Source organism: Vanacampus margaritifer, chromosome 3 (assembly GCF_051991255.1).
Source record: "Vanacampus margaritifer isolate UIUO_Vmar chromosome 3, RoL_Vmar_1.0, whole genome shotgun sequence".
Lineage (NCBI taxonomy): Eukaryota > Metazoa > Chordata > Actinopteri > Syngnathiformes > Syngnathidae > Vanacampus > Vanacampus margaritifer.
In genome coordinates, this window is record NC_135434.1 from 2,308,643 (window position 1) to 2,335,979 (window position 27,337).

General features: G+C 41.6%; 2 protein-coding genes across 8 annotated transcripts in view; one reads left to right on the forward strand and one right to left on the reverse strand.

Moving 5' to 3' along the window:
• The first annotated feature begins 96 nt into the window (after positions 1–96).
• On the forward strand, positions 97–14,946 carry cep120 (centrosomal protein 120). 4 transcript variants are annotated; one of them, XM_077560578.1, is made up of 18 exons: positions 97–361; positions 905–1,061; positions 1,175–1,289; positions 1,362–1,518; positions 1,926–2,086; positions 2,177–2,605; positions 3,739–3,880; positions 3,959–4,121; positions 4,546–4,695; positions 5,577–5,762; positions 5,859–6,156; positions 6,470–6,559; positions 7,307–7,399; positions 7,540–7,701; positions 7,787–7,909; positions 7,997–8,095; positions 13,314–13,459; positions 14,426–14,946. In XM_077560578.1, the coding sequence occupies exons 1-18, from the start codon at positions 313–315 to the stop codon at positions 14,619–14,621; spliced, it is 2,916 nt and encodes a 971-aa protein (XP_077416704.1). In that variant the 5' UTR covers positions 97–312; the 3' UTR covers positions 14,622–14,946. The 4 variants fall into 4 exon arrangements, with proteins under 4 accessions (XP_077416704.1, XP_077416705.1, XP_077416706.1 ...); XM_077560579.1 differs by having other exon boundaries at positions 2,177–2,599; XM_077560580.1 differs by having other exon boundaries at positions 1,950–2,086.
• A 436-nt stretch (positions 14,947–15,382) lies between these two features.
• The window catches only part of prdm6 (PR domain containing 6), a 50,506-nt gene continuing 38,551 nt past the window's right edge, over positions 15,383–27,337 (reverse strand). For 3 of the 4 annotated variants that reach the window (XM_077560609.1, XM_077560610.1, XM_077560611.1), the window contains 2 exons: positions 25,603–25,779; positions 15,383–18,989 (listed from right to left, as the gene is read on the reverse strand). In XM_077560609.1, coding sequence (XP_077416735.1) covers positions 18,866–18,989; positions 25,603–25,779 — 301 coding nt within the window. In that variant the 3' untranslated portion in view covers positions 15,383–18,865. The remainder of the gene's footprint in view (positions 18,990–25,602; positions 25,780–27,337) is intronic. The other variant, XM_077560612.1, reaches the window with a different exon arrangement.

Genomic DNA, 27,337 nt, shown 5'->3' on the forward strand with positions numbered 1-27,337 from the left:
CAGTACAGTATATTATATGAGTGGGTTGAGACTGCAGTTCCACCGCCCACCGGTTGAGGTCAACCTAACCCCGACGCCTCCAACTTTTAACTTCCGTCTCCAAAACCAAAATGGGTGGCGCCAAAGCTTGACAACAAAGCGGCTGTTCCCTTTTCGCAACGGACAACTGAAGCTTTCTTTTGTCCACAAATCTTATCTTCAACGACAGTCTTTTATTTATTTTTTTAATATTTACTACCCTCGATAAACGGACTTCATAAAGAAGAGTCTCGCGACTTACCCCCCAATCTTTCTACTCGTCCAGATGTCAACATGGCTCCGAAGAGCGAGCAACTTCTCATCGTTTTGTCCATTCAGGAAGGTGAGCGGCCAACTGTCACCACCACTTCAACAAAAACGCAACTAAAGTCACAATTTGGACCTGTTAAGTCGCCGTTATTTCATGTTTTTAGTGTAAACTCATTCCTCGTTCGTCGCTTTAGCAAGCTAACGCGCTGTTTAAAATGTTAAAGTCATCTTAAAACAACACGACGGATGGCAATTTATGGACAATTCCAAACATCCGGGTATTTGTGATATTTCAGCAATGCAACGCCCCTTACACGATGAAAACAAACGTGTATTATATTGCGTTTGCCTTTGACTACTAGCATACAAAACCGGCAGCCTGTTTGTCAAACGACATTTAATCGCAATTTGAAATCAAAATAATTGCCATGAATCAAATTGCAATCATCCAAAATTCAAAGCTTTTCAATGAGCGGAGAGCTTCCCTTCGCCGAATAAGACCACAAGAAATAGTTAACACACACTTGATACAGGAAATAAAATGAAACAAGAAAGTGAATACAGTGGAGTGCTGCGTTACAAAGTTGTACGTGTGTCATTTTGGTGTTGTCGGCAGGTCGCGACTTCCCCAAGTGCCCTCGGCTCAGCCTGGAGGTTCAGGCCAGCTTCGACGGCGAGCAGCTGACCACCGACCCTGTGGAACACCTGGACCAGCCGCACTTCAGCACCGAGCTGGCCTGGGAGCTGGACCGCAAGATGCTGCACCAGCACAGGTGTTTGTTTTGTGCATGTAAACGAGCTTGTTTACCTGCAACAAACCAAATTCTGGATGTGGAACTACTTGTATGCATGATGACCTTGACTAATCCTGCGAGTGTGTGTGCAGACTGCAGAGGACCCCCATCAAGCTCCAGTGCTTCGCCGTGGACTCCAGCACTAACAGCAGGGAAAACGTGGGCTACATCGTATTGGACCTCAGATCCGTTCAGGAAGTGCCACAGGTGCGTGGGCCGCCATGGTGACGTGTTGACGCTCCGCCCCTCTAACGTTGCTTCCCCTGTGTGTGTCGTCAGGACCCTCGCTGGCACGTGCTGCTGAGCAGCAAGTACACTAAGAAGAAGCCGTCGCTGCTCCTCAGCATGGTGCTGGAGAACGACGGCAAGTCCACAACGCCGCCGCCGCCGCCGCCGACTATGCCCCAAGTGCCCCGAGACAAGAAGGCACAAAAAGGTGCTAATTCCTGTTTGGTGTCTTCTGTGCTCCTCATTTAAGTTTTGGCGCCACCTTGTGGCATCATGGTGCCAAGCAACTGTGTTGAAATTTTAATGGGCGCTCCATTTAGACGACAGTAATTGTTTGCCACCATTTTGTGTCATCTTGCAGCCATTTTAAACCTTTTGGGGAGGGTTAGCGTGATTGAAATTAGCACTGTAACTAACGATTGTTTTAATAATCGATTAATGTGTGAAGGTTTATAATTAATTACAGAGCAATCAATGCTAGTTTTGTTAGCACATCTATGTTTTTTTGCATTGTGCATTAGCGTCAAGCTAGGCAAACTTTTGTAAGACAAAGTGAATGTGGTTTGGCCAAATACAACTGAGAGTGGTAATAAACAGCTTGAACCGACTTTTCAGCACCTCGCTCAATCCGCCCCCCAGCCCCGCAGCCCCTGCCCGACAAGCTGGAGGCGGTCCTGGTGCCTGAGCAGGGTTACCATCAGGTGGGACCCGACAACATCGCCACCGACATGTTTGTGCTGTCCGTCACCGTGGCCTTTGCCGCCAAGTTGGAACAGGTAAGAAGAACTCGCCACCTGTCACCGGCAACTTCCTGGTGTGTGTGTTTTTTTTTGCGCGTCTGCATGTTTATGTGACTGTGTTTGTAGTTAATCCCCACCTCGCTGAAGCTGTCATCAGAGGACGCCGGCTTCTTCTTCTTCTACACGTTGCTGGGCAACGACATCACAAGCGAGCCCTTCCAGAACCTCCTGACGCCGGACTTTCAGCCCGAGCGCGCCTCGGTGCGCGTCCGCAGCAGCGAGCGCGCCCTCCGCGCCTTCCTGTTGCGGCAGGCGCCCTTGAGGATCCACCTGTGCTGCGGCACGCACTCGCTGGGCAGCGCCGACGTGCCGCTGGCCACGCTGGCCGGGCTGGCCGTGGACCTGGACGAGGGTGCGGCCACGGTGGAGGGCGTTTTCACGCTGCGGCCGCCCGCCCGCGTCATGCGCTCGCTGCCGCCAATGCCCGCCGACCTGCAGCCCAACGTCAGCGTGGCCGTGACGCTGCGCCGCGAAGACGTCGCACCGCAGGTGCAGGTCACCACACTTGCTAATAAACTAGGATTCATTTATAACAACTCACGCAAGCACGTACTGAATCGGATAAAAAAACGTTTACATTTCCATCCCTTTTTGCAAAAACATGACATTATTTCAAATCGTAAGTGCACAAACAAATTACTGGTAATTATGATTCAGTTGCTGGTTTGGTCTGTAACGTGGAAAATCGGCAATAATGTGTTGTTATTGTTTTCCGAAGAAAAAGCAATTGTTTGATTTTGGTTCAAAACAAAGATAATCAGTCTACTTTCATGGAGAAATATAGAAATGAGAAAATATTTACTGAAATTCCAAGCATTTGGACAGTTTTAATTAAAAAAAGAGGCCCAAATGATCCATCCATTATCAAAAAAATTTGGATTAATTTGATAATTATATTTAATTATGTCCTAACTATAAGTTATATTTTAAGTAGGGGTGTCAAAATTAGTGCGTTAATTTCGAGTTCATTTAAAGTTCCTTTTAACGCCAGTAATTTTTTTAACGCGCGATTAGCGGCGCATATATTTGTGGAGACTGGTGTCAAGTTGTATTTTACAATTTTAAATATGTGCAGAATTTCACAAGTTACTTCATGTTAAAGATTAGATAGCTCTTAATATGAAAAAAAAAATGCACTGAGCTGTCACCAATGTCTTACAAATGCAATTATGCCATCTAGTGGCAGAAAAGGAACTCAACACAAATCAATATCACGCTTGTTTTTTACAGTAGAGTACATCTTTTTACATTTTAATTCAATTTTATGAATTATGACATTACTGTATCAATGACTAAAAGTTGTAGCCATATTTCTATTTTAAGTTTAAATTTCTAGTTTAACTTTTTTTTCACTTTTATGTCAACAAGAGTATAAAAAGTTTTTGGGTACAATTTATCGCACATTTAGATACAAATTTTTCAATCGTTTACTATTGAAGCCATGCTATTAATTATGATAAAAATTTGAATTGCCTGACACCCCTAATTTTAAGTATAACATTACAGAGTGCAAATTAAAAAAAAAGTTGGGTATTTTTGGGAGGCTGGAATGGATTACTGCCATTTGCATTCATTTCAATAGGGAAGCACAATTTGCACGAACGTTTTGCTTGTCTTCCTGCATGCAGACGTCCATCAAAGAAGGATGCAAGACAAACCCGTGCGCTGTCCTCGTACTTACCGCCGACGACCAAATTGCCAGTTCAACTCCGATCCGAAACCCTCCTGATGTTGCAACGTCGCAGAACCAGCAGGAGGCGCTATCACACGGTACGTCCGAGCCGTCCTATGGCTCTTTCGATCAATTGGCGATCAAGAAGTGGCGTTCTGACCAAGGGTGTCCAGCAGACGTGGAGCCGCTCGCCCCGAGTCAGGCGCAGGGAGACGCCGCCACTTCCTCAGTCCTCCCCAAGGCGTCCATTCCGCCATCTGCGCATCGCTACTGTTTCTCTCTGGACCTCTGCAGCCTCAGACAGACGGGACTCGCGCACGCCATCGCCGCCACAATCAGGTGAGCGCAACCCACACTACTGCTGCTCTATTAATCACCGAACACATGAAGAAAATGCTCATTGAATACAAACACAGTAGGGTTCTGAGTTCAGCAAACATGGTGCATCAGCATTTAGCTGTTATGCCGCACACAAATAGATTTTGATTTTTTTTTTCAAATAATTGAGGGTGCCCCCCACCCCCCCCCAAAAAAAATCGTGAATTTGCAAATCCGTAATATAAAAGTAGTGATTTGGCATCATCATGAGGCAAAGCCCAGCCTAATAGGAAAGTAGTACTTTTCTGCCATCTAGTGGCCCTTATAGCCAACCATTGTTTGGGCAAAGCTGTTTTTGTTTATTGCTTATCTCAATAACTGCAATTTTGTGGAACTTGAGGTTAGGCTTGTTGAGGCCAACTATTGTTCTCCATTTCCTGCTCAGGTACTCGTACGAGTTCTTCGGCAGCGCGACGCCGGTGATGACCAGCCACCCCGCGGAGCTGCACAGGAACGCCGACGTGTCTCTGCCGCACTCGTACTGCGCCTTCGATTTTGCTGCCGTGCCGCAGCAGCTGCAGGACACCTTCATCAGGTACTAACGCGCATGCTCAAATTCCACAGGTTTTTGAAAAATGGGCTCGACTTTAATCAATGGAATTCTGCTTTTTATAGTCTGGAGTATTTTCGATTTCTTAAAAGATAAAGTAGCTCGGCGTTTACCTCACTTCCTTAGTGTTCAAATCCAATCATGAACTGTCGGCGGCCCAAGCAGTTTTAGCTCACTCGTCACGCTTTGCACTCACAAACCAGAGGGCGGGGGTTCGATCCTTGCCCTCTCCATTCAGGGGAGAAAAAAAAAAAGAAAGGTCGATTGTGGCAACAAGAAAGGTTAGACTTAGAACATAGTCATTATTTATTCATTTGTCAAGTAAGACTTTGTATTTTTTGTTGTATTATTTAGGATATTGATTAGTTAGCACTGTGGATGTCAATCCCAGGGTTATTTAGTTTATAGTTTGGGAATTTTCATTTTAGTTAGTTTTGATTTTGTTTTAAGTTTTTTTTGTGTGTTTAGTTTTGATTAGTTTTAGTTATTTAATAAATGTTTTTTTTTATATATATATAGTTTTAGTTTAAAAAAATGTGTATTCCTTGTGTACAATATTTAAAAAATACCATGGTAAAAATAAATCTGCTTAAAATCACATTTAGGTCATCCCCAAAGTCTCGTGCATTAAATTAATTACCAAAGACTAAAAGGGCATTTTCACTATAATTATAGTTAGTTTTGCGAATGTAAAGTGTAGTTTCAGTTTTTGCTTTTAAATTTTTTTTTTGTTTCTATTTTATTTCGTTAATGAAAATGTTGTTTGAATTTTAGTTTTATTTTTTTTGTTAGTTTTGAAATAATGGTCAATCCTGCCTCAATTCGATGCAGTCAATCCCAAAACTTCTCCTGTCCTCTGAAACAAGAGTTCCTCTGGTGCTGGAGCTTTGGCACCAGGACGCCGGCAGCACCTCGGATCTCCTGATTGGCCGAGCCTCGCTGCAGCTGTCCCGCCTCCTCGCCGCCGAGAGGATCCGGCACCCGGCCAGTGTGAGGGAGACCACCTGGCGCCAAGCCCACCAGGATCGAGTGCCCTTCTTCTCCACCGTGAGGTGCTGGTGCCGCTTTCGAATCTGATGTTGATTGTGTTGTCTCTGGCGCCATCCAGTGGACATGAAAGTAAGTGCCGCCGTCTTCCCGCGGATTAGCTCCAACGAGAAAGTGGCCGAGTTGAACTTCGTGGCCACGCTGGACGACTTTGGGCTGGTGAACGTCAAGGACATCCCCGTGTCGGATTCGGCGCCGAACGAGCCCGCGGCTCCTCAGCAGGAAGCGCCGGCGGCCCCCGCCGAGCCTGCCGGGTCGCCCTCCGAGCCTGCCGCGTCGCCCGCCGAGCCTGCCGGGTCGCCGGCCGGCCCGATACCTCCCCGAGATACCGTCGAGTACCGCGCGGCCCTGGAACTGGAAATGTGGAAGGAGACTCAGGAGGATCTGTTCAATGATCAGGTCCACGTCTTGAAATCAGATCTTAAATATAAAAAGACGAGAAAACTAGTGATGGCAAAATGAAGCTTCATGAAGCACTTGTGATTTTTTTTAAGTCCCCTAGATGGTGCTCTTGGTTGGAAGATGCAGTGGAAATTTAATACATTTCCATTGCACTAGCCTTTGTATTTAAACCAAGAGCACCATCTAGGGGACTTAAAAAAAATCACAAGTGCTTCATGAAGCTTCATTTTGCCATCACTAGCAGAAAACGTCCGAATGTTGCCATTTTGTGGTACGTTGTGACCTCCGTCTTGTTGTTGCGCACGTGCAGCTTCGGAAGAAGGAGTTGAGCCACATGCAGGCGCTGGCGGAGGAGTGGATGCGACGGGACCGCGAGAGGGAAGCCTGGGTCAAAAAGAAGGTAACGCCGCTCGCAACTTCAACTCTTCCAACATCTTAAGACATCTTCCAACAAAAATGTGACAACCAAACGACAAAGGCTGCGTTGAGGTGTCGCACGCACACACACAGACTTTTAGTGAAGAAGATTTACTGGAGAGCGCTGAAAGAGTTTGAAAAATAATGTCGTTCATTTGTGACTCTGCAAGTGAGTCCATTTTAATTCATAAGCGTTCAATTGGATTTAGATGATTTTTTTTTTCAATTCAGTCTTAGATTCCCATTGAAATCATGCCGAGGCAGGAACTGGTCAAATGATTCCGTTTCTTTTTATAAATGAAAGTACACAAACTGCACAAACTGACATCAGAAAGGATGATTTAAAAAAAAAACAACTTTTTTCATCATTCCAATTCAATGCTTGTAAATGTAAAGATTCTGAATTGTGTTCAAGTGCAGCGAGTCAGCACTTTTGTACTGCAAATGTAAGAAAATTGCTGTGAAGAGTAAATTTCAAGACAACAGCAAAAAAAAACAATTTGGCCTTTAAAATTCAATTTCCTCGCGGATTTATGGGAAAAAGAAATTCAAATAATCCGTTTATGTTTTATAGTTTGATATCGGGCAATGAAAAGGAAAATGGAAAATGGAATCCATTTTTTCCAAAAATGACATTCAGAAAGGTCATTTGAATTGGATTCATTTCTCCTCCTCCTTCCGTCAAACATCGCATGCACGCGATTTCCATCTTTGCCGGCGTTTGTTGTAGGAGACGGAATGCAGTCGTTTGGAGGAGCAGCTTCAGAAAACGCTGTCGGATTTGGAGAAGAAGGAGAACAATCTGATTGAAGCCGAGCTGAAGGTTCGTCGTCCGCTTCCTCTTCCGACTTCGTTTGCTCGGCGTCTCCTCGACGTGTCCTCTCTCTCTCTCCACGTCCTCTCTCGTCACGTCCTCTCTCGTCACGTCCTCTCTCGCCACGTCCTCTCTCGTCACGTCCTCAGACCCAAAGGCTGCAGCGGGACCTTCACGCCGAGCACAAGCTCAGCCACAAGGAGGCGCAGGAGACCATCAAGAGGCTGCAGCTGGAGTGCGACCACCGGGCGGCGCTAGAGCGCGACAAAGTGCGCCTGATGGAGGAGGAGCGAACGCGGCTTCTCAAGCAGGTAGGCGTTCATTGAGGACGCTTTCGTCTCTCGTCGAGGAAACGTAGCCTGAGAAATGGTCATCGCGACTGCGCGTGCTCTTCAGATCGCGGAGTGCGAGAACCGCTACAAGCAGCTGGAGAAAGACTTCCATCACTTCCGGGAGCAGCAGAGCGTCAAACCCGAAGTCCGCCTGCAGTCCGAGATCAACATCCTGACTCTGGAGAAGGTCCGCCGGCGCCGCACATCGCGCGTCGCAACAACAACAACGCCGCCGCAAGGTGTGACCCGCGCATGTTGCGTTGTTGCCCACCAGGTGGAGCTGGAGAGGAAGCTGGAGTCCACCACCAAGTCCAAACTTCACTACAAGCAGCAGTGGGGACGAGCACTGAAGGAACTGGCTCGGTTCAAACAGGTAGCTTGCGACGCTTTACAAATTCGTAACACATTTCGCAACTTGAACGCTTCGCAACGCCACCGTTTTCAAGGAATTTCAAAACAGAACATGTTTTAAAGGCATACTTGACTCACTTAACCATTTTCAGCAGTAAGATTTTAATATTTTGCCTATAATTGACTCATTCCCTCGCAGCCATTTTCACTGAAGCAACCACCTTCGCTCCCGGCTGTTTTACTGGATTTTGACCGATTTTGTAAGGCCCACAGAATATTCTGTTCGATTGCGATTGAAAACATGGAAGCAACCAAAAGAAAGATTAGAGTCTCTTCTTTCATCAGGGAAAAAAAAAGTCTATTTGTATCCGTTTCCCTTTTGTAGCAATTAGCATTAGAACATAGCGAAGTTTCATCATTATTCACAAATCTGTATTTATTTTATTGTATTTAACCGGGTAAAATGTTTGAGAACTAAATCTCATTTACAAACATGACCCGGACCTGTTTAGAACTGTGGGTAAATGGCCCTGGTTGATCTCTTATACTCTCCTGCCACCTGCTGGCCGTTTTTGTCATTACTGCCATGGCTTCAGCCGTTCTCTGCTGTTCAAAGGCTCTATCAAAGCCTTCTGTATGTTCTAGCATTTAAAAAAAAAAAAAACACCCCAAAAAAATATAAAGATGTCTTCGGGACACTTAAAACATTTAAAATAGAACGAGCAAATGCGATAAGGTGATAAGTTTAAAAACACATTTTTGGACTTCCTTTTGACTGAAGATGACATCACGTGCGCTCAGTTTGCTAACATCACATGACCAAACACAGAAAAGAGGTGAGCCCTGATTGGTCGTTACCGGAGCTCCGAGCACCCGTGATGTCATTTTCAGTCAGCAGCAAAATGTGCTTCTAAAGGTATAAATTGTTCATGAAAAATAATGTTATAAGTTATTACATTAATTCTGGACAAAATATCCGTCTGCTTTCATGGCGGACAATATTGAGTCTTGACAGATTGAAATTTGGAGGATTTGCACAATTTCAAATTGAGCAAAGTCTTTAAATGATTCATCAATTCTCAATAATAATTAATTCAATTGATCATCGATAAATCATTGCTTTTCTAGCTTCTAGTAAAAAAAAAAAAAAAAGTGTTTCTGGACCCGTTGCCGCTCTGTCACCCTCAGTTCACTTCAGCAAACTCCCTTGGCAGCAAGTTGCCACAAGATGGCGTCAAAGTCATTTTTGACGGACTGAAAACCAGTCAATCCCCAAAACATCAGAAAGGTGACCATTAATATGCGTTCACTGCCCCCCCCCCTTCTTTTTTTTCCCGTGTGTGTCCGGCTAATCATTTTCCATGTAGGCAGTATTGTTGAGTTTTTTGTCATTTTGTCGCGTCGGCCGTTGTGCTCGCCGAAATGGTTTTGCGGGCAGGACAAAAATGTTGCTTTTCCCGGCGGGAGGTGGCGGGCGCGCTTGAGCGTGCGCATGAAAGGCTCCCGCCTCCTCCAAAGCCGTCCAATTCCAAATATTGGGACAAGCAGCGCCAGTCCATCTTCCCCCAGCACAAATATTGGGACAATAACGAGGCCCGGCGGCCATCTTGTTATTGTTAGGGCCCCCGCAGAATGTTCCCGCCGCCCGCTTGACTTTTTAATGGCCGCAAAGTGTTGAAGGAAGTGGCGGGGAACGTGTTTAGTCTTCGTTTATGGCTGCCGCAGGACCACACAAACATTCCACAAGCTTCTGATGGACTTTTTTTTTTTTTTTTCTTCTCGACATCAGCGACCATTTTTCATCGTCTGCTGTTTGAGCGGCACAACGTCGGGCGCATTTCATTTCTGTTTTCCTCATGATTTCATTTTGGGGGATGACGCGAACGTCTCGTCCTCCCGTCCACTTCCTGCTTCCGTGCCGATTGTCAGGTCTGACCCGCTGCCTTCTCGGATTGGCTGAAACGATTCGCAATTTACAATTTAATTCTAGTTTTTTGTTGCTCTAGTTCTACATTGACTTTTCTCTTCCATGATTCACTTTCTAGTTTGTTTTGTCACATCAGTCAGAAAATGGGCAAAAATGTGAATCCTTGTTTTTGACAATTGGTCGTCTTTTATAGCAAACTATGTAGAAATGTGACAGTATTTACTGCTGAGCGGCGGAAATTCTGAGAAATTTGAAATTCCACAAGGTTTCTAAATGGCGTTTTCAGAAAAGGGATGCCGTGGGTGCCAGCCGATTTTAAGCATTTTGACTGATCTTTCAAGGTCCATAGAAAATTATGTGTTTGGACTATGGAAACACACATACTGCCAAAACAAGATTGGACTCTCATCTTCCATCAGAAAAAAAAAGTTTGTTTCTACCTTATTCCGTTTTTGAGTAATCAACAATAGAAAATGGTTAGTTTCACCTGTTTTGAAAAAAACGTCTTTTAACGTCTTTGGCACTCCTCCATAGGATTTTACGAAACGTTATTTAACGTTTTTGGCAGTCAAAGAGTTAATCCTCAAAATAGTTGTCGATGAATGAGATAATCGATTAATTGCCGATTATTATTTTTTTCATCTCTTCGTACAGTTTACCATAAATATTCACGCTTTGCAAATTTGCTTACTTCTAAAAAATGTTTTTTTGCTAAAATGGTGACCTTTTCGCTCGTGCTCAGGCCAAAGAAATAATGTCATGATTTAGTAGCATTTTAGTGTCAAGGAAGTGAGGTGAGAAATTCTATTTGAAATGAAATGACTTTGGATCTTTCAGTGAAAAAGCTTCAGCCTTTTTTTTTTTTTTTTTTTTTTAAAGCTGGCAGTCGACTAAAGGTCATTTTCACAAAATGTTTCTCGCAGTGGACTCACAAACTGAGCTGATCTCCAATCACTGCCATCTACTGGTGGTTGTGTGCCAGTAAGGCTAGCGAACTGACATATGTCAACGTCAGTATAAATGAAAGGATTTCATAATAATAATAATAATTGTCCTCACAATTAGTAGTCACGGTCCCAATTCATGCTGGTTTTCCCACCCGCGACCTGATAAGATAATACGAGTTGGATGAAGGTTCGAAACCCGCACTGAGGGCCCCGCTACCAAAATGCAGGGCCCGCCACTACGTTTGACCTCAGAGTCCCACCAAGGGAATGAATTTGGGCTTGGTGGGGGGGGGGGGGGGGGGGGGGGGGTGAGATGAATGACTGGATGAGTTTTTGGAGCTTTTTTGTGCCGGCGGCGGACGTGACCTGGACTTGTCCTTGGCAGCGCGTCGGGGGAAGTTTTGTTATTGCAGCAATTAGGCGGGAGGCGCGCTGGCGAATCCAGACGGCCGGCCGCTCCTCGGGGAGACACTTGTGTCAATACGCGTGCGCGTCAAGCATGTTTTTCTCCGTGGCCCGAACCCGCCTATCTCCACTTTTCCCACCCGCCGTCTGCTGGAACGCCGACAGCCTCCAAAACGGCTTTTTGCGCCGGCTGGCAAACCTGCGTTTGTCCCGCCATCAATGTCTGACCGGATTCCCGCCGAACATTTTCAACACTTTTCCACATTTCCGCTTGCTTTCTTGTCATCGCTGTAGGCTAAACATAAAAATACGTTTTACATTTTAAATGTTTTATGTGTCCCAAAGACGTATTTATACGTTTTTTAAAATGTTTTTATTTATTTATTTATGCTAGAGCATTCAGAAGGCTTTGATGCAGCCTCTGAACTAAAGAGGACGCTTGAAACAATGGTAGTTATTACGAAAACGGCCAGCAGGTGGCAGCAGAGTATAAGAGATCAACCAGGGCCACGTTGCAAAAAAGCTCTTTCCCCCACTGTTTTCAACCCATTTTTGAATAATGATGAAACTTAGCTATATTCTAAAACGGAAACAGATTTTTTCCTGATGAAAGAAGAGACTCAATTTTTTCTTTTGGTAGCTTCCATGTTTTCGTAGCTTCGGTGAAAATGGCTGCAAGTGAATGAGTTAAGTGCCGTCCATGACGTTAATTTAAGATTATTTCACAAAGCCTGAAAAGTGGAAGTGATGACGCCACAAATGTGTTTGCATGAAACTGACCAACAAGCAAATTTTAATCAGCGACGACTTCACGTGTCCACAAACGTATTTTTGACGCCAATGTCAAAAAAAAATTGAGATATTTTCATTTTTTGTTGTACGTTTGACCTTTAGCAGCTTGCACAATACAGATTGTTCCATAAGTTATAAGTTTAAAAAAAAATGCACTTGTTGCTGAATTTAGCCCTCAATTTGTGAATATTGCTACATTGTTATGATTATGAAAAGCTGACGTGCGACAGAAAATTGAAGGCAGGTTCGGAATCGGTGCAAAAAAAAACAAATCTCGAAAATGTGTTGATCATATTGTTTGAATCTGATTTATGACTTTCCCGTTTGATGTTTTTTGGTGGAATTTTCTGAAGTTGTCGTCGTGAACGCTGAAGACGGCAAGTGGAAATATTTACTTAGTAAATGAACAAATCTAATTGAAGTATTTATTTATTTTTTAAAGTTCTTTCATATCAATTCATGTTTCATTTGCTTTTAGTGTAAAACGAATCCGTAAGGCCAAAATATTGATGTCTAATAAATGTGATTATTGTTTATTGTAATACAAATTCAAGCACGGAAAGACGATCGCAAATGAAATCGCCAGATTGACCCCAAAAAAAAAAGGGAAATGAAATCATTTGTTTGGTAAAGAAAAGTGTGAGCGTTGAAGGCGCTTTGAAGCGCGAGGTCAGATTTTTGACGTCTTGATTGCTTTATTCAAACGTTGACTTTTTTGAATTTACGGCCGGCGTCCGCATTAAAGCGCAGCGCAGCTTTTTTGTTTTCGCTCGGATGATTAACGAGCGGCGAGCGAGCCGGACGACAGAAATACGACTTGCAGGCGTTTTTTTTTTTTTTTTTTTTTTCTCCACCGTCTTGTCGGCCGGCCGGCGTGAGAATTCCTCGGCTCCCGCTGCATTTTTCTCACGGAGCGCCCCCCCTCCCCCACCCCAAAAATGTGAACCCTCGTTTATGGCGAAGTTACATTCCAGACACAATCGATGGACATAAAACAGTCCGTAATCACGCGCCGTTGATTTCAAAGAGCCTTTTGAAGCAAAAACTCCAGCGAGTTTCAAAACATTCCCGACAGCAAAACGCAGCCGTAGAAGTCGTCCGCATCCCATCGTTTGTTTGTTTCGCGGTTTCATTCCGACACCAAAAGAAAGAATGAAAAACGCTTTCAGCGCGAGCAGGAGAACGCCATGATGCGCCTGAAGAAGCAGCAGGCCGAGCTGGACGCCATGCGGCTGCGCTACGTGGCCGCCGAGGAGAAGGAGGCGGTCCGGCAAGAGCGGCAGGAGCTGGGAGACATCAGGAACCAACTCAACAGGTAAGCGCGACTGCGCGGGCCGGCAGGTGCTCATCTCGGATGCCGACGGGTTCCTCACGCCAACCCGTTTCGCTTTTCACGTGCATCTGCTTCCACATATTGGCACCGTCGGGTTCGCGACATTCCAATTTCAACACATTCCGAAAATTCATCCAAGACAGGCTATTTTTGTTCTCATTACAGAAATTCACAGTTTTAGCAAAATTCTACATTTGACACCCAAAATTCCCAATTGGTTCCAAATGGGACATTCAACATAAGAGTGACGTCGTTGCCATTTGAAATTTCGAACCATCGGCTCATTCAAGTCGCCTTGGAAACAATTTTCAACTTGCCCAAATTTACCATTGACCAAAAATTCAATTCCCACAAAAAAAAAAAAAAAAAAACCTTTTTCCAATAATAAATTCAACAAAACAAATCACATCATTAGAAATTCTAAACAATCAGCACATTTGATTTTGGTCGTGATTTTGAACATGTCAAAAATGTCCGCGTGCCACGAAAATGATTCCCCGATTGTCATTGATATCATTCCATATCAGGTTTTTCCTCCAATTTTTCCTGCCCATTATGTCGGCACGCGTCTCCTTCCACACAATTCGTCCAATTCACATCATTCCATTTTCAACGCATTCTAAAAAGTCACACCTTTACAGGCTATTGGTTTTTTTTTCATTCCAAAAATGTACAAGTTTCCCAAAATTCCCCATTCATTCTTCATGTCATTGACATTCAACAGAGCAGATTCCCGTTTTTCCCATTTGAAAGGAAGATCCTTCAGCTCGTTCAATTCATCTTGGGAACAATTTTCAACTTCAACCAAAAATTCCACATTTTCAACATTACAATTCCCGACAGATTCACATCATTCCTCATCATTCCAAATCCTCATTTCCACGTGCATCCATATTCAACATTCCAGCCTTCCTGTGCAATGAATTTCTACAAATGTCTCGTTTTGAGGTTGAAGCAGCAGGGAGATATCGGCCCCGCCTCCTCAGCCCCGGTCCCCGGTTCAAACCACAGTGCCGAGGAACACCTGAGCCGCCTTCTGGAGGAGCGCGACACGCTGCTCCGGACCGGCGTCTACGGGCACGACGACCGCATCATCGCCGAACTCAACCGGCAGATCGGCGATGCCATGGCGGGCGCCAGCTGACGGCCAATCGGCGCGCAGGCAGCTTCGATCCCGGCAGGAAACGTTCGGTGGCGTTCAGGGCAAGTGCTAGCCGCCGTATGCTAACATAGGCTAACCCTGACTGCTCTCCAATGTGTGGAAGTAGCATGTTAATAATCAAAAGATTATTTTTTAATATTATTTATTTATATGCATTGTGGCGTCACGTGACCAGGCGTGAATATTATTTGAATAAATGTTTTTTTTTTTTTTTTTAAATGAGCGAGCGATCAGTCAGCCAGCCAGCAGGTGGTGCTGCAGCCTCACCAGACATTTTCTAATAAAGCGTTACAAATTCCAAAAGTCATTTTCTCTCAATTTTTTAGAATTTAATAAAGCAATCAAATGAACATGTGATGTTATGTGTCGGGTTTGCCATCAAGTTTAATCAAACAAATTGTAGCATCACAGTTTGGCTGATTTACTAAACTCCGCCCACATCCTGAGTTTCTCCGCCCATGATGTGTCAGCTAGGCTGGGCGAAGATTCACCATTTCCAAGAGACTACACAGAAGCGCTAGCACGGCAACACCAAAAGGTAAGCGGAGCTGCACTGTGGGGGATATTGTAATTTGCGCAGCTTGCTGATGAAGTGCTGCCTCCACCAGGGAAAATATTTGATAATGCTTGCTTCTGGGTCAAACTTTAACTTTATAAGGTGCCACTAAATATGGCAAGTGGCTTTTTAAGCTTTTCTGAACACATCGGCGAACTCTTAAATGATGAAGTCACAAATTAAACGATTAACGAGTTGACAAAATGGACTCTTTATTTGGACCTCGCTTTTCTTCTTCAGGCTTCACGTTTTTTTTTTTTTTTTTAAATCATGCAAACGTGAGTGAGACAAAAAGCATCAACATTTGTTTGACATGTTTTTTTTTCTTTTCATTTTGCCGTCCTCATCGTCGCAGCCACTTCCTGTCCCACCCGACTCCTTTCAACGGGGTACACACGTGCACGTTTACTCACTGACACATTGATTATGGGAAATGTGTAACCTGCTTAATGTTTATTGAACAGAGTGGGGAGGGGGGAAAACTCACCCCACTTGATAACTAACTGGTCAGAATCACAAACATCCCATAATCAGGCTTGCCACATACATTGCAAAATTGTCCCGATTATCGTTACAGTCCAAAATAACTCTTAACACGTCTTCACACCCCAGGATAAACGCGTCCGATAATTTGGGGAGAAATCCGACAATCGGGCTTTTGCCGAGTTTGGCCGCGTTGGATCGGACTTCAAATCCGCCCGATTATCGGTAAGCATGCTGACGTTGTTTGTTGTTTTGAGAGTAAAAATCACTCTTAACGCAACCACACACCACCGGATCATCTTTGGAGACATCTGATAATCGGACCTTTGCTAACTTGGATCAACAGGCAAGAGAATTGCACAATTGTGGCCCGATTGTCGCTAAGTGCTTTCTGAGCAGATCGAAGTTAACACAACCCACACCACAGGATAATCACTCGGGATCATTATTACAAAAATCCCACAATAGTTAGCTGATCGGAAAAGTGGAATCTGACTCAAAATGGTCTCTTTTATCAGTACGTGTGTACCCCACTTTCGGCTTCCAACTTTATTTATTCAATGAGTTCAGCTTCTGACATAGAAAGTGATTGGCTGATTTGCAGATTATTATTATTTTTTTTAAATCAAAAATATCCATGATGTTAAAAGGGACATAATGGCAAAAACAAAAAGGCAATCGGCGTAGCTTTTTTTCATCTTCTTTCTTTTCTTTTGGTACTAAAACACACACAAAAAAACATCGCATGATGTTAACGGAAGACAAAACATCTTTTGTCACGTGTGAAGCGAAGGATGCAGAAAGTTAAATAACGGAAGTCAAAAGTGCCGCCACAAGATAAATATTCTTTTCTTTTTTCTGTGTCCGCGACGTCCACGACGTCCACGACGTCCACGACGTCCAAGTTTGCTTGAGTTTTTTTTGGTTGCGTTTCTTTTCTTTGTCCGCTAAATGTCCAACACGGAGTCGGACGATCTTTGGTTTGCTTCGTGAGCTGTCAAACCTTCCGTCGTCGTCTGCTGCCGTAGCTGCAGTCGACCTCCTCGCCACAGGAGGGCGCCTCTTTGAAGTTTGTCTTCTCCCTCCACAGGCCGCAGAACTTCACCAGAACTTTGGTAGAACATTAGTGGAATGTTGGTTGATATTTGGTAGAACTTTGGCGGAGCACTCGCAGGTCGTCGCCACGTTTGTATCATTTCAGAGTTTGGAATTGACTTGGAAGAACTTCAGTGAAAATGAAGAACCCGGGTCGGGTTGACCTTTGGTAAAAAAAATTGGTGGAATTTGTGGAGACATTTGGAAAGAAATTCATTGAACTTAAGAAGAACTTTGGTAAAATGTTGGTTGAGGGAAACTTTGCTATAACATCGTAGACTTTTGGTGCCAGCAGGAGAATTCTCATACAATTTTGGAAGAACTTTGGTAACACTTAATTAGACTTTGGTTGAAGTGAATTTTGAGAGAAATTGTACAAGAACTTCGGTAGAACGGCAAGTGATCTTTAGTAGAACTTTGGGGGGGGGAAGTGGTGCAATTTCCAGGGACATTTTTGTAGAACTTTGGAAGAATTTCACAAGCAAACTTTGGTTGATCATTCGTGCAACAATTTTGGAGAACGTAAGAAGTAGATTTTGGGAAAACGCTAGTTGAAGTTTGGGTGGGACAAATTTTGCAGAACAAAAAGTCCAGGTCACGTTTGGAAATGAGAATTAGTTCTCAAACATTTTACTTCAAATTTGTCGATGACTGCGGTAAGACATGAGTTGAATTATGAGGTATTTATTTATTTATTCGAGTGCTTCGGTAGGAAAAAAAAAAACATCATCTGAACCGTCGGAAAAGTTTAGTGGAAATTTGGCCGAGCTTTTGGTGTTAGCAGTTAGAATTCAATTCAATTTCGTTACAACTCAGTAGACTTTCGGCATGCATTGATATAAATAAAATAAAAAAAGGGGGGGGGGGATTTTTACATTTGAGGATACATTTAACTCATTCACTGCCGTTGACGGCTATAAACGTCAAAAATTCATTTGAACTATTTCTATTAAAACCTAGAATTTTTTTTTTACTGTACATTTAGAACAGATATAAAATTTGTGTTTAATCGTGAGTTAACCAGTGAAGTCATGTGGATTAATTACGATTATAATTATGAATTATAATCGCCTGACGTCTTCTGATCTTTTCTTTAACTCTTTGACTGCCAAAAACGTTAAATAACGTTTAGTAAAATCCTATGGAGGAGTGCCAAAGACGTTAAAAGACGTTTGTTTCAAAACAGAGGTGAAACTAACCATTTTCTATTGTGGATTACTGAAAAACGGAATAAGGTAGAAACAAACTTTTTTTTTCTGATGAAAGATGAGAGTCCAATCTTTTTTTGGTAGTATGTGTGTTTCCATAGTCCAAACACATCATTTTCTATGGACCTTGAAAGATCAGTCAAAATGCTTAAAATCGGCTGGCACCCACGGCATCCCTTTTCTGAAAACGTCTGGCAGTCAAAGAGTAAAAAAAAAAAAAGATGATTCAAAATTAGGGGGCATCAAGTGATTAAAATTTGTAATCTTAATTAATCGCATGACTTCACTAGTTAACTCACGATTAATCACAACTTTTATATCCGTTCTAAATGCACAATAAAAAAATGTAAAGGTTTTCACACTCTTGTTAACAAAAGCGGAATAGAAATCGCTGAAATGAATTTTTGACGTCTATAGCCGTCAATGGCAGTGAATGAGTTCATCGAGCTTTGGAAGAACTTTGGTAGACCTCGAATGGAACTTTGGTATTTTTGCTGGAACTTCAGCATTTAACACTTGGATGGTTCCATTTCTGAAGACATCCGAAGAACTGCAAATCGAAGCGGAGGATTTTTTTAGGACTTTGAGGATGTTGGCGGTTTGGCAGCAATTTGGAAGAACTTTGGCATGACGTTTGTAGAACTTTGGTCGTGGTTGGATCGAGCTTTGGTGTAAATGTGGAAGAAAGTCGGTCAAACGTTGGTAGCGCTTTGGAAGAACTTTGGTAGAAGATCAGTAAAACCCTGCTTGCTAGAACTTTGCTAGACTTTTTTGTAGCACTGCGGAAGAACTTTGGTAGTTTGCTCGAAGGTGGCGAGCAGCGTTGCGATGAAGGCGGCGGTCCGAAGGGGAGGGCGTGGCTTGCGCCTCGTGCGCTTGAGGTTCTAGTCCACCTCGATGGACTCGCCTGCCGCCGACCCTTCGCTGTTGGGCTTACATTCGTTGGGTAATCTCTGGTGACGGCTCAGCTGGGTGGCTTGAGTGAAGCTGCGGTCGCAGCGCTCGCATCTGAACACAGAAGGACACAAGACGCTCATAGCGGGCGTCCAAACCTTCATTTGTAAGTCGAACCTGGTTTAAAACGGCATCAAACCCGGATTTCAATCCCTCACCTTTGCTGGAAACTCTACTTTAAAAAAACGAAGCCTGGGTTTGTCCCGGTTGTCCCAGAACTCTAACTTGGAATCCTACTTAGCAACCACAAGCAAAATTTGAAACCCGAACCCCAGCCTTAAGCACTAAAGCCGTCTTGAACCTGTCTCGTGAAATCCCAGCCCTGACTTCAAACCCTAACCCAGATTTGAAACAGTAACCCTCATTGAAAACCTTCATTTGAAATCCGAATCCTTGTTCAGGACGCTACACTGAGATGAAGACCTGATTTTAACCCAGGCTTGAAAACCTCATTTTGAACCCTAACTTAACCCTCACAGCCCAATTTCAAATCACTTTAAACTTGATTAGAACCCATTTTTAACAAACAAAGCCTGGTTTGAAACCCTACTTTGAAATTCTAACCATTGTATAAAAACCCTGTTTTTTTCCTTAAATAAAATACATTTAATAAATTATATTGATTAGTTATTATATATTATTATGTATGAAATATATATATTCTATATCATTATTATAATTACATTATTAATGAAATTAATTAAAAAAATTAACAATAAATTATTAAATTATATTAATTATTATTATATTATGTGGTATTATATATAATATATATATATTATTATTATTAATTAAATATTATATACTATTAAATTAGTCATTAAATTAATTTAAAAACGTTTTCTTAAATACAATACATTTAATAAATTATATTATATTGATTAGTTATTATATATTATTATGTATGAAATATATATTCTATATTATTATTATAATTACATTATTAATGAAATTAATTTAAAAGATTCAACAATAAATTATTAAATTATATTAATTAATTATTATTATATTATATGTTATTATATATAATATATATATTATATATATTATTATTAATTAAATATTATATACTATTAAATTAGTCATTCAATTAATTAAAAACGTTTTCTTAAATACAATACATTTATTAAATTATATTGATTATTATTATTATAGATTATTTTCTATAAAATATACATATTATATATATATTATTAGTAATTATTATTATATATTAATTAAAAACTCCCATTTTTTTCTTAAATACAATAAATTAATAAAATTAATACATTAATTCTTCTTATTATATATCGTTATACATAAAATATATATTATTATAAAATTATTAATTAAATGAATTAAAAAGTTCAATAAAAATAAGGTTCCATTCTTGCGTTTTCTAATGGAGCGTACGTGTGTGCCGGATGTTAAATGTGTTGCATGCGCTTCCGTCTGCTTTGCTCATTGACTTGCAGCCTCCGTACTGGACAGGTGACCAAAATGGTGACCAAAATGGTGGCCAAAATGGTGGCCAAAATGGTGGCCATATTGCCATGACGTCATGCTTGTGGGTGACGAGTGTGTTGTCAAGCGTAATGCACACTGACAGTACAAAGTGTGTGTGAGGTCAACGGAGCAGTCGGCTGGAATTGCTGCTGCTGTGATCTTCACACACACACACTAACACTCGTCAATAATCTATCAAGCCAGCTGCTGAGGGGAATTCCCATCTCTCTCTCGCTCTCTCTCTCTCTCACACACACACATCCCACCCAATTGAGGAAGGCTCTTAAGAGTGCGTGCGCGTGTGCGTGTGAACATTATTGATGGATGAAAGAAAAGTCACATGTTTCATGGACGGCAAGATTTTGAGCACAAAGAATTCATGTTGATGAATGTCATGAAATGTGCGTGCGCTAAATGACGACAACATTCACGAGCGTTTGTACGCAATCAACATTAGGAACGAAACTTGATGTCATCGCCTCTCATTTCTTTAATTTCTTTTTGAATAAGTTTTGATGTTGATTATTCAAGTCATTTCATTTACTATGAATTTTATTTATGAATTTTAAACAAATTTACGGCATTGCTTGTTTATTTTGTTGTTTTTTTCAATTTATTTTATTGGTTTAATTTATCCAAAAGTATCTAGTTGTTTTTTTTGTAATTATTTAATTTGTATTTTCAGTTTGATTTATTATTTCCCTAACCCTATTTTAACATTAACTTTGTTTCATTCATTTTAAAAAATATATAAATTTTATGTATTTTTTAAAATCATTTTTTCATTTGATTTAATGCAATTATTTTAATAATGAGTTATAAACAAATGAGCATTGTTGATCTATTTTGTCAATTTAGTTTACGCTATTTAATGCATTAACGTATTCATTTTTTATTTAGTCATTGAAATTAATTGATTGACTCCATTTGTACACGTTGTTTCTTGTTTTTCTGCAATTTATCCATGCATTTACCAAACTATTATTATTAGTCTGTAATCATTATAATTGATTGATTTGATTGACAGTCGAATGTGTTTATTTGAAAGCTTTCCTTTTTGATTTTTGGCCATTTGACTTCTTTAATGTGGGCAAAGGACCGTATTCACGCTCGCCGTTCGGACCGGTCGCCATCAAAGTCGCTGTCGCGTCCGCTCAGCGACACGATGACACCGCAACGCTTTCATCGGCCTGAAAGACAAGACAACCCGCGCGTGGGTGCGTGTCGAAGTTGATTGACAGGCGATTGGTCGTTAATGGCGCGTCGCTCGGCGTGACCTCGACGGCGTCCTCGCTAATTGCGTCCGAGCCGCGGCGGAACGGCATCCATTAGCGCGCCGCTAACTTCAATTTGGCCTGACGAGCGTGTGGAGGCTGCTAACGAGCTGACGGGACAAAAGATCACGCATCCACGTCGGATTGGGTTGCGCTTTTAAATGAGGGCGTGGAGGCATGCAAGGGTAGGCTTTTAAATGAGGGTTAGCGTTTTAAGGTGGGGTTTACATTTAAAAGGTGTAAAGATGGGGTTAGGGTTTCAAATTAAGTTTCAATGTAGGGTTTCAAACTACGTTAGCATTTCAAACAAGAGTTTCAAATTAGGGTTAGGGTCCTGAATTGGGAATATGGTTTCAATCTAGGGTTAGGGTTTCCAAATAGGGTTTCCAAATAGGGTTGGGGTTTCAAACTACCTAGTTTGAAACCTTAACTCTAAAGTAAAACCCTACTTTGAAACCCTAACCCTAATATAAAACCCTAGTTTGAAACCCCAACCCTAATTTGAAACCCTAACCCTAATGTAAAACCCTAGTTTGAAACCCTAACCCTAGTTTTTAACCCTAGTTTGAAACCCTAACCCTAATGTAAAACCCTAGTTTGAAACCCTAACCCTAGTTTTTAACCCTAGTTTGAAACCCTAACCCTAATGTAAAACCCTAGTTTGAAACCCTAACCCTAGTTTTTAACCCTAGTTTGAAACCCTAACCCTAATGTAAAACCCTAGTTTGAAACCCTAACCCTAGTTTTTAACCCTAGTTTGAAACCCTAACCCTAATGTAAAACCCTAGTTTGAAACCCTAACCCTAATTTGAAACCCTAACACTAATGTAAAACCCTAGTTTGAAACCCCAACCCTAATTTTAAACCCTCGTTTGAAACCCCAACCCTAATTTGAAACCGTAGTTTGATACCCTAACCCTAATGTAAAAACCTAGTTTGAAACCCTAACCCTAATTTGAAACCCAGGTTTGAAACCCTAACCCTAATGTAAAACCCTAGATTGAAACACTAACCCTAATGTAAAACCCTAGTTTGAAACCCTAACCCTAACGTAAAACCGTAGTTTGAAATCCTAACCCTAATTTGAAACCCTAGTTTGAAACTCCTAACCCTAATGTAAAACCCTAGTTTGAAACCCTAACCCTAATTTGAAACCCTAGTTTGAAACCCTAACCCTAATTTGAAACCCTAGTTTGAAACCCTAACCCTAACGTAAAACCGTAGTTTGAAACCCTAACCCTAATTTGAAACCCTAGTTTGAAACCCTAACCCTAATTTGAAACCCTAGTTTGAAACCCTAACCCTAATTTGAAACCCTAACCCTAATGTAAAACCCTAGTTTGAAACCCTAACCCTAATTTAAAACCCTAACCTTAATATAAATCCTAGATTGAAATCCTAACCCTAGTTTGAAACCCTATCCCTAATGTAAAACCTTAGTTTGAAACCCTAACCCTAATTTGAAACCCTAACCCTAATTTGAAACCCTAACCCTAATTTGAAACCTTAGTTTGAAACCCTAACCCTAATGTAAAACCCTAGTTTGAAACACTAACCCTAATTTGAAACCCTAGTTTGAAACCCTAACCCTAATGTAAAACCCTAGTTTGAAACCCTAACCCTCATTTGAAACCCTAGTTTGAAACCCTAACCCTAATATAAATCCTAGATTGAAACCCTAACCCTAGTTTGAAACCCTAACCCTAATGTAAAACCCTAGTTTGAAACCCTAACCCTAATTTGAAACCCTAACCCTAATTTGAAACCCTAACCCTAATTTGAAACCTTAGTTTGAAACCCTAACCCTAATGTAAAACCCTAGTTTGAAACCCTAGTTTGAAACCCTAACCCTAATGTAAAACCCTAGTTTGAAACCTTAACACTAATGTAAAACCCTAGTTTGAAACCCTAACCCTAATTTGAAACCCTAGTTTGAAACCCTAACCCTAATGTAAAACCCTAGTTTGAAACCCTAACCCTAATTTGAAACCCTAACCCTAATTTAAAACCCTAGTTTGAAACCCTAACCCTAATTTGAAACCCTAACCCTAATTTGAAACCTTAGTTTGAAACCCTAACCCTAATGTAAAACCCTAGTTTGAAACCCTAGTTTGAAACCCTAACCCTAATTTGAAACCCTAGTTTGAAACCCTAACCCTAGTTTGAAACCCTAATTTGAAACCCTTACCCTAGTTTGAAACCCTAACCCTAATTTGAAACCCTAACCCTAATGTAAAACCCTAGTTTGAAACCCTAACCCTAGTTAGGGTTTTACATTAGGGTTAGGGTTTGAAACCCTAACCCTAGTTAGGGTTTTACATTAGGGTTAGGGTTTCAAATTAGGGTTAGGGTTTCAAATTAGGGTTAGGGTTTCAAACTAGGGTTAGGGTTTCAAACTAGGGTTAGGGTTTATATTAGGGTTAGGGTTTCAAATTAGGGTTAGAGTTTCAAACCCTAACCCTAGTTAGAGTTTTACATTAGAGTTAGGGTTTCAAACTAGGGTTTCAAATTAGGGTTAGGGTTTCAAACTAGGGTTAGGGTTTCAAACTAGGGTTAGGGTTTCAAACTAGGGTTTCAAATTAGGGTTAGAGTTTCAAACCCTAACCCTAGTTAGGGATTTACATTAGGGTTAGGGTTTGAAACTAGGGTTTCAAACTAGAGTTAGGGTTTCAAACTAGGGTTAGGGTTTCAAACTAGGGTTTTACATTAGGGTTAGGGTTTCAAACTAGGGTCTCAAATTAGGGTTAGGGTTTGAAACTAGGGTTTCAAATTAGGGTTAGGGGTTCAAACTAGGGTTTTACATTAGGGTTAGGGTTTCAAACTAGGGTTAGGGTTTCAAACTAGGGTTTTACATTAGGGTTAGGGTTTCAAACTAGGGTTTTACATTAGGGTTAGTGTTTCAAACTAGGGTTTCAAATTAGGGTTAGGGTTTCAAACTAGGGTTTCAAACTAGGGTTAGGGTTTCAATCTAGGGTTTATATTAGGGTTAGGGTTTCAAACTAGGGTTTTACATTAGGGTTAGGGTTTCAAATTAGGGTTAGGGTTTCAAACAAGGGTTTTACATTAGGGTTAGAGTTTCAAACTAGGGTTTCAAATTAGGGTTAGGGTTTCAAATTAGGGTTAGGGTTTGAAACTAGGGTTTCAAATTAGGGTTAGGGTTTGAAACTAGGGTTTCAAATTAAGGTTAGGGTTCAAACTAGGGTTTTACATTAGGGTTAGGGTTTCAAACTACAGTTTTACATTAGGGTTAGTGTTTCAAGCTAGGGTCTCAAATTAGGGTTAGGGTTTTACATTAGGGTTAGGGTTTCAAACTAGGGTTAGGGTTTCAAACTAGGGTTTTACATTAGGGTTAGTGTTTCAAACTAGGGTTTCAAATTGAAATTAGGGTTGGGGTTTCAAACTAGGGTTTTACATTAGGGTTTCAAACTAGGGTTAGGGTTTCAAAGTAGGGTTCAAAACTAATTTCAGAGTTTAGTGTTAGGATTTCCAATTAGGGTTTCAAACTAGTTTAGCGTTTCAAACTAGGGTTAAGGTTTCCAACTAGGGTTAGGGTTTAGGGTTTCAAAGTAAGGTCAGGATTTGAAATTAGGATCAGTTTCAAATGGTTTAAAGTATGTGTCAGGGCTGAAGGTGCTTAGGGGTTAGCGTGTTACGGTTTTAAGGCTGATTTTGTATTTTTTTTAATAAAAAACAACACTTTTTTGATTGTCATTTTTGATTTTGTGTTCCATGTTAAGTTTTTTTTCTGGGGGGGGGCATAAACGTCATGTATTTCGAAAGAAGGCTGATAATAAAGATAAAGATCATTTTTGGTACGGACACATTAGCAGGAACCGAAGATGACAAGGCCCCAAAATGGCATGCGTGCGTGTTCATGCGTGCGCACGTGCGTCCTCCCAGTGACTTACTTGAAGGGCTTCTCTCCGGTGTGCGTGCGTATGTGGTTGTTGAGCGTGGTGGCGCCGGCAAAGGCGCGGCCGCAGTAGCCGCACTTGAAGGGCCGGTCGCTGGAGTGCGTCACCACGTGGTTGCGCAACTCCGACGGCTGCGAGAAGGACAGCGAGCAGTGGCCGCACTGGTACGGCCTTCGGGGGCACAAGAGGAGCCGCCGGTCAGTCACGCCATCGCAACAACAACTACAACTACAATTGTGTTGGGGATTCCAACAAGCGGGCTTTCTCTAAAAAAAAAAAAGGGGGGTTAGGGTGTAAAAGTAGGCCTACAATAAATACTTTTTTAAGGCACTGTTTGGCTTTCAAGTTTAGGATTTGCTTTTTTCCCCCTCAAACTTTGTTTATTAAATTTTTAAGTGCATACAATTGTATCAAAAACATTGCCACAGTTTGGCTTTAGCCCCTAGTGCTCACTAGCTAGCTCCTTAGCAAGTAAACGAGCACCATGGGTGCTAGCTAGCTAACTAGCACCTGAGGCTAAAGCTAGGCTAAAGTTCACATAAATTAGCAAACAAAACTAGAACGTGGTCATCACAGTAATGGAACATTTGCTTTTAAACAAGTGGTAGGGTTTCAAGTCAAGGTTAGGGTTTCAATCCTGGGTTTTGGTTTTAAACAAGTGCTATTGTTTCAAATGAGGGTTTCAAGACTTGGATGGGGTTTCAAATTAAGGTTTTAGGTCTGGATTAGGGTTTTTATACAAAAGTTGGAGTTTGAAAGCAGGGTTTCAAATTAGGATTTTAAACCCGGGCTAGAGTATTAAACAAGGGATAGGGTTTCAAGCCTTGGCTAGACTTTTTTTTTTTTGTTTTTTTAACAGCTAGCTAGCTAAGGTTTCAAACAAGGTGCAGACTTTTAAAGTAAGGTTTCAAGTTAGGATCTGTAGGTAGGGTTTCAAATCGGGCTTAGGGTCTCAAGTTGCCGCCGGGATTATGTTTGACTAATCACACAACAACCAACGAACACTGTTGCTCGCTAAGCATCTTAGCTTGGAGGAACAACTTTGATCTGTGGCGCCTCCTGATGGACAGCACGACAGCAAACACAACTTTATACTCATGCACGCAAACACACATTTACACACACTTTTAATAGGCACACACATAAAGAACACAGACTTAAGCACAGAATCATTTACACATAAACAAACGGAGATGTACACACAAACTCACTCACACACACACAAACAAACAATCAAACACATTTAGACAGAAATGTACATTTCCAAACATGGTTAAAAAAAACAAAATATCCTCACTTGCAGTTTTTCACACAAAAGTGTGTGTGCGCGCACACTCATTTATCAGCTGTATAAGCGCTGCCGATGGTGTGTATTATTTATTATTTATTAATTTGCGCTTTTCTAGGAGGCCAACATCGATCGGGAATTCTTGGAGTGATCAATGGGAGGAACTTTTTGATTTATTTATTCAAGTGCGGCGCCGAGATGAATGCACACTTATTGTTTATTACACACAAGTGTGTGTGCGTGTGTGGGTGTGTGTGTGCGTGCGTGCGTGTCTGTGCGTGCGTGCTAGCATCTTCCCAACTGCACCGACGACGACATAGTAGCTCGCTACTACTTAGTTTTGCTATTTGGCATGCTACGTCGCTGTAAGCTAAGTTGCTAAGTAACCTCATGAAGTGCTAACCAAATGCTACATTGCTAACACCAACACGTGGGGTGAAA